The sequence below is a fragment of the Apium graveolens genome, chromosome 5 (assembly GCF_009905375.1).
Source record: "Apium graveolens cultivar Ventura chromosome 5, ASM990537v1, whole genome shotgun sequence".
NCBI lineage: Eukaryota > Viridiplantae > Streptophyta > Magnoliopsida > Apiales > Apiaceae > Apium > Apium graveolens.
The window spans coordinates 5,576,332-5,583,429 of NC_133651.1; the positions used below are offsets into that span (position 1 = coordinate 5,576,332).

Genomic DNA, 7,098 nt, shown 5'->3' on the forward strand with positions numbered 1-7,098 from the left:
TTGTTGAAAATTAATTTAAGGACGCAATATTATTGTGATATTATTAATCCAACATTTGACTTTTTCATATCATTTTTATCACTATTTTTTTACATTAAACAAGTATGATATTAAAGATTTATAATTGACTAATATTTTTAATTAGCACGACTATCAATTGCTAATGTTTAGATAAATTGGGATATATTGAAAAAATTGTCAAGAATATATAATCGATGTTATCACAATTGTGAATATGATCTAATTAACATGTTCAACTTATAAAAATATCAAAAAATTCGAGAATCCCCTGAAGAAATATATGATGTAATGTTTGATGTGAATGTGCAGATTATATTGCACATAAACAATATTTTTAAGTTGAATGAGAGAGAAACGTGATTGATTATTGCAGCAAAATCAAGTGTTGGCCAAAAAATTAACGGTGATTAAAAATAAGCTTTTGAATATATGAAATTTGTGGGAATATTGAAAGACATACCAATTTCATTTAACATGAATAAAATTTTAAGGTTAAATATCACAACCAAAATTTCACATCATCTTTTTGCACGTGATTTTGAGTGAAACATGATTGATCATTACAATAAAGTATTAGTATTGACTTGACTGTGGGTAAAAATTAGATTTTGTATATATGGAACTTGTGCGGATTTTGAACAACATAACCCAACTCTAATAACATCGGTACAATAACTTTCAAGGTTGAATAACACAATTAAAATTAAAATATGTATTAGCTTTCTGCAACTTTGAATATGGAGCATTATTTGATGAATAATAAAAAATAATTAAAATTATGCTTAAATTAGTTCAAGAAAAATATAAATCGGCCAAAAATATATAAATTAAGTTATCAAAACAAGTGAAAAGGAAGAGGAACGCCTTTAAAAAAATTTAATTCATATCAACAAACTTTTTTTGAAAGTTGTTACAAATGTTAAAATAATGAATAGCGGAAACAAGGAATTTTGAAAGCTGCATATATAATTAAGATCTGAGTATTTTGTGTAATTATAGACTTTCGTATAATGATATTAAAAATATTATGTTGACTCATAATTGTACCAGCGATCAACTTTTAACAATACATAAATAAATATTATATAAATAATAACGTGACTCGTAAGCACGGACATTCATGCTAGTCCCCTGTAATCCAGAAGATATAGATAAATCGGCGGCAAGGGTACTAACAACATACTTATAAAGGATCTTAAAATTGCAAGGATTTAATCAAAATTGGAACTCCAAGTAGTTTTCTAAGAGCAACTCCAACGGCTTTCTTAAACAATCTCTTAACTCCAAATATAAGAAATATGATAAAAAAAAATTGCACTCCAACAGTGTCTTTTTATAGCATCTCCAACAATTTTTTAGTTCATTTCTTAAATTTAACATAAAATATTGGATACACTAGTAATTTAAGAAATCAATATCTGCTCTCATCTTCAAAAACATTCCCTGTATATATTCCTTATATAATATTTTATTATTAAAAAGTATCATTATTACAAAAAGTGAAAAAAGAGAAAGTACTTCATTCAAATATATACTATAAAATAAAAGTTAGAAGATAAGAGAGGTTAGCTAAAAATAATGATTTGGAACAAGGTCTTAATGGATCTTAGTAATTTAAAGAATCAATAGGATACTGTTGAACTAGTTTTTTTTCCTGTTATTCCTTATATTATACTTTAAGACTCAAAATAACTAAGCTCTTGGAGTTGCTCTTAGTGGTCACTTATATCACTAATACACCTCTCTCATACCTTATCTTTAAAAAACCACAAGTCATCCCTTATTTCATTTTTATTAATAAAAAATTAATTTTTTTCTCTTCTTTTTAATTCTTTTCTCTCTCTTCCTTTCATATCTCATTCAAATTTAATATTATCATAATATTGGAAGTAAGATAATGATCGTTGTTGGAGTTCAAATTCAAAATCATGTCTTAAATCACTAAAAGTGAGATTGTTGAATTTGTTCTAAAAAGTTAAAATTCTACTTTGCTTCCTCAAAGATAAAGAATGCTTCGCCATTCCTTAATTTACTTTTACTAGCATAAATCTCGTGCGATGCACGAGTTTTCATTAATATTTTAAATTTTTATTTATCGAGTTATATTATATTTTTAAAATATTTATATAAATATATAGTGATTATAAATTTATAATAAAAATAATATAATAACATATGGTCGTAATTTAGTAGTTTAACAGATATGTAACACTATTATTTATATCTTTTAATAATATGATAAGTTGTATACTATATTTATATCTTTTAATAATAGTAGTTTAGTAGGATAAATATACTATATTTAGTAGTAGTTTAATAATTTAGTAGTTTATTAGATATATAACACTATTTATCTATTTTTGTAATAATCAAAATTAGGGAATTATCGTTTAACCAAACCGTTGAACCAAATTATCTCTATTCCGGCTATTATAATATAGTATAGATTAGTTAAATATTTATTTCACTCATTTTTTACACTACTTTTCTCATTCCTTTTCTCTCTATCTTTCTAAAAAAATATGAATAGGATTTAAATTTGATATCATAATAATAGTAAAAAACAAAAATAAGGATCGTTGTTGGAGCTGTGCTATCTTTATTTAAGGAACACACAATAATGTTACCATTTGTCAATTAAGTTATTTAAAACACCATTCGGCTGTAAGCTATACTGATATACAGGCTGCCATTAAAAATCTTTCAGAACCAGATTAAAAATATGAGCAAGACGGGCAAAAACAAAAATACAAAGAAAAGTACACACTGGCGCAGCCAATGAGGATAATATTCGGTTTAACAATGAAACCATTTAGCAAAACAAAAACAATAAGCCTTTCTCTTTGGGAAGATAATATCCATAGTTCTAAATGAACAATTTTGGACAGTTTGCAACATGAAAACTGCAATCACAACAAAATTTGCAGAACCGGTTCGCAAAAAAAGGGCAGAACTTGGTTTTCTAGTTCTCACCTGAATGTGGTGGAAACAACTTGGACAATTGTAATACTTCTAATCCAACAAACAGAGTTCACTCACATATTTGACCTTCAAACACTCTGTAAACACAAAGAAATACATGGCCTCCAACACTCGTCTCACGAAGCATCAGATTTATAGGCCGAAGATCCTTTCAATTGCAAAAAAAAAAAAGGAAAGTAGTAACAACCAAATCCAAATGAGTGTGCATCACCCCCATCAAATTATAAATCATCTTAACTCTAAACAGAAACAAACTGAAACAAAGTCGAGAGAGAAAGTAGAGCTTATGTTTAGGAAGAGCTTATTTACAGTAGAACATCTTTCCGTACCCAAGCCTACACCATATTTAATCCCCACTAGTGATCATCAAACCAAAATTCAATACCCTATAAAATTGAATCCCAAAAATGCTAAACTTCTGGTCAAAACATAAACAGGTATCACCAATGCACTAGTCATCACCCCATAACAAGTCGGAACCTCGCTCTATAACCATCAACTCTTTGCTCGTGATTAACTCCACAACCTCATCCATCAGATATCCCATTTAAGACATAATTTAAACTACAAACGAAATCAAATGACTCGAAGCTTAACAGATGAAACTTCATTATTAGTTTCACCACGGTACAAAAAGCCATTCTCAGTTCTTCACAGTTACAGGAAAATATGACTTGGATTAAGCAGGTCATAAGAACTCAAAGAAGTATCCCTCTGAAAACAAATTGAATATAAACGGTGGAGAGGAATTTATGTGCCCTTCCCATAGCTGCACAACCTTGTTATATGTATAACTCGGTAGACACTGAGAAACAGTCTGCTAGCAAAAATATAACTAAAAAATGACAACAATGTCTCCATGCAGCACTTCAGATTTTTACACATCATTTCAACATAGAAGAAGCTGGTAGTATTCAGCATGAACCCTACAAGTACACCCTATAAGTCCCCAAAGGGACTATTACGAATAAACAAAAACAAATAAATGGACCTCACCCAAACAATGTGAAAAACAAACAATCACTTCCACAAAGAAAAATAATAATATGTAACCGTAAAAGACTAGAAACCAAATGAAGTGTCCTCATACTAAGAAACTCGTATCAGAGAAAAAACAATAATATGTTACCGTAAAAGACTAGAAACAAAATGAAGTGTCCTCATACTAAGAAACTCTTATAAAAGTAACACGTTAAAATAAATGGCCATTTGGGCCCTCTGTTTAGATATAAATAATAATACACAAACAACAAAACCAAAATACCTTATGCTCTTTTGAAGCCCAAATCACTACCTAAAAGTACCAAACTTTGGATGAGGGTCAAATGCTAACACCGCAATACTATTGCCAACAACAAACAAAACAAAGCCAGCAATATAGAGCGAACACCTAAGATCCATAGGTGCGAGATACTTTTGTTCCCTATACGACAATAACACCAATTCAAGGTACACATTAGTGAACATGGGAGAGAAGAGGACCTATAGACCAAAAACATACTCTCCAATATCTCAGCCAAAAGGAAGGCAATCCAAATCATCCTTCATGCCCCCCCACCCCTAACATGTACCAGAAGCAACTGAGGATAATAATTAGTCCTGGAGCCAAGTCTAATAACCGGTGATGTGTCAAGACAAAATCAATCATATCAAGGCTTACAGCTAGATCAAATACACATAACTTCATCGACCAATAACATCAGGTTCTATCAAGTACAATAGTGATTAGTGAGTCAAGAATATCCTGAAATCAAGACATAAATTAAACATTACATACCAAACTGTGTTGATTTATGAACAAAAGTTATCCTACACATTCTTTTTGGAAAGAGAGTTAGAAAGAATTGATAACTGCCAATGCATGCTGGATAAACGGCACTAATTAGAAACCGATTCTTCCACAGTATTATGATCCAAATTTTCCAAGAACCTTGAGCAAGCAACATTGATAGGCAACTCAAGAAACTAGAACAGAAGTCCAAACATAACTTGTCATTGACAAAAACAGCGAAAACACATTATCCAAAATGAAAAACAGATAAAACATGTAAAAGAACAAGAGTATTACATTGCAACTCTTGTTTATCACTCACGGACTACCATTGTTGGAGCTACTATTACGATTAGACCACCTCCTTAAAGCGCAAGCCACAAAACTCCTACCTCCAAAAAGACCAAATCTCGACTTGGATGAGGATGTCCTTGTGGTGCTACTTGATGGAGCATTAACATCAACACCAGCAATAATTTCTTCACTGAGCATTGGTTGAAAATCCAACACCTCCTCTTGTACCCCACTATCACTTGCACTTGCATCAACCGCTTCAACTTCAACCTCACACACGTCCAAATTAACCATCAAAGATCCCCTCCTCGCCCTTAGCCAATCAGCAACCTCACTAGTCACATCTCTACACTTCTTGACCTTAATTTTCACTAAATTGGGGCAGCCCCAAGCAAAAGCCTCAATCCCCGTATCCGACACAGGACACCCCTTAATACACAGCTTCTTCAAGGCAGCACATTTTGCAGCAATACATGCAATTTCAGCATCAGCAATAGTCTCACTACCGCAAAGTGCCAACCTCTCCAATTTCTGACAATTCGAAGCAATCGCCTCCAAACTAGCAGTACTAGGATTAACACCAATCAGAACCAACTCCTGAAGCCTAGCACTATGCTTAGCAATAGCAAGCAACCCTTCATCACCAATCCTATTAGTCCTCCACCCGTCAATATGAAGCTTCCTCATCAACTTACAATTCTCCGCCACAGAAACAACCCCAACATTCGTACAATCCGGCGTCTTAACAATATGCAAAATCTCCAACTCCGGACAATTCGACAACGCAGAAAGCCCAATATCACTCACTTGCAACCTCTCCAAATGAACCTCAACCAAGCTATTCTTCTTATTAGCAACCATTTCCAACAAACTATCCCAATCCCCTAAACACCTCAACAACTTCAACGACCTCAAATTCTTCGATCCAACAATAAGCGGACCAAAATACTGTCCATTATAAAGCTCCTTCAAGCAAATCGTTTTCAACGAACCTCCCGCCACACCAGGCCCAATCGGCTCCGCACCTCCACCATCATTAATCCCTCTCAGCCTCTTAACCGACAATTCTTCGAGAAACGCGCAATGATTAAGCACCGCATTCATCCCTTTCGCTCCAAACATACACGATCCACACGAGAATTTCTTCAAACACTTGGTGTGCATAGCGAAATTAGTCATTCCAACATCGGTCAACTCTCGACACCCTCTCAACTTCAATCTAGTCAAATTAGGACACCTCACCGATATCAAAGTCAACGTTTCATCGTTCACACTCTTAGATCTCCGATCACACCGCAACGCGAGCTTCGTAACGGAATCGAACCGCGAAAACAACGCCGGCACAACAGAAATCAAATCGGCCTGAGCGTTCAACGATAACCGATGACGGCTTTGACCTTCGACGATTAGCCACCGGCGACAAACGAGCGAGCATCTTTTCCGGTCGCCGGAACTTAGAGATTGAAAAATTAGGGCAATACACTCGTCGGGAAGCTCGGAGATGAGGTCAGAATCGGAATTATTGAGATTCATAGGGGTAGAAATGGAAATAGAGCGGTGAAAAAGAGGAGGGGAGGAGATAGAAGAAGAGGATTGAGTTGAAGATGACTGCCCCATACACTTGGTAGGGGGTGTTTATGATTTTAATATATAAATAAAAATAAAAAGATAGGGAGAGAAATGAAAAAATGAGAGAGAGAGAGAGAGAGAGAGAGAGACTTATAAGGAAAGACCCGGCATAATGGATCTGAGTGTTTAGTGTTAACGGACGGCTGTTGTTTATAGGAGAGGTTGGATATATCGATGAGAGCTGGGCAGACGGGAGTGTGTTAGTTGGGTGATGGTTAAAAATATCGGAAATTATTTAATATATTTATTTTTAAAATATAAGTAAAAAATATTATTTTGGTTACGTAATTTTTAATGGGGTAATTGTAATACATATTTTAGAATTTAGATATGTAAAAAAAGTATTAAATATACGTATTTATAGTTTGAGTATTACCATTGTCATACGTATTTGTCAAATG

At 33.4% G+C, this 7,098-nt stretch overlaps 1 protein-coding gene across 1 annotated transcript; it reads right to left on the minus strand.

The window, feature by feature from the left end:
- Positions 1-4,745: 4,745 nt before the first annotated feature.
- Positions 4,746-6,844, minus strand: LOC141662076 (putative F-box/LRR-repeat protein 8). The gene is made up of 2 exons (XM_074469130.1): positions 5,072-6,844; positions 4,746-4,968 (listed from the first exon to the last, which is right to left on the minus strand). The coding sequence occupies exon 1, from the start codon at positions 6,683-6,685 to the stop codon at positions 5,093-5,095; it is 1,593 nt and encodes a 530-aa protein (XP_074325231.1). The 5' UTR covers positions 6,686-6,844; the 3' UTR covers positions 4,746-4,968; positions 5,072-5,092.
- Positions 6,845-7,098: the final 254 nt, after the last annotated feature.

Bases quoted from the DNA above. Each gene is read 5' to 3' on its own strand.
- LOC141662076 (XM_074469130.1), bottom strand. From the start codon at position 6,685: ATGGGGCAGTCATCTTCAACTCAATCCTCTTCTTCTATCTCCTCCCCT.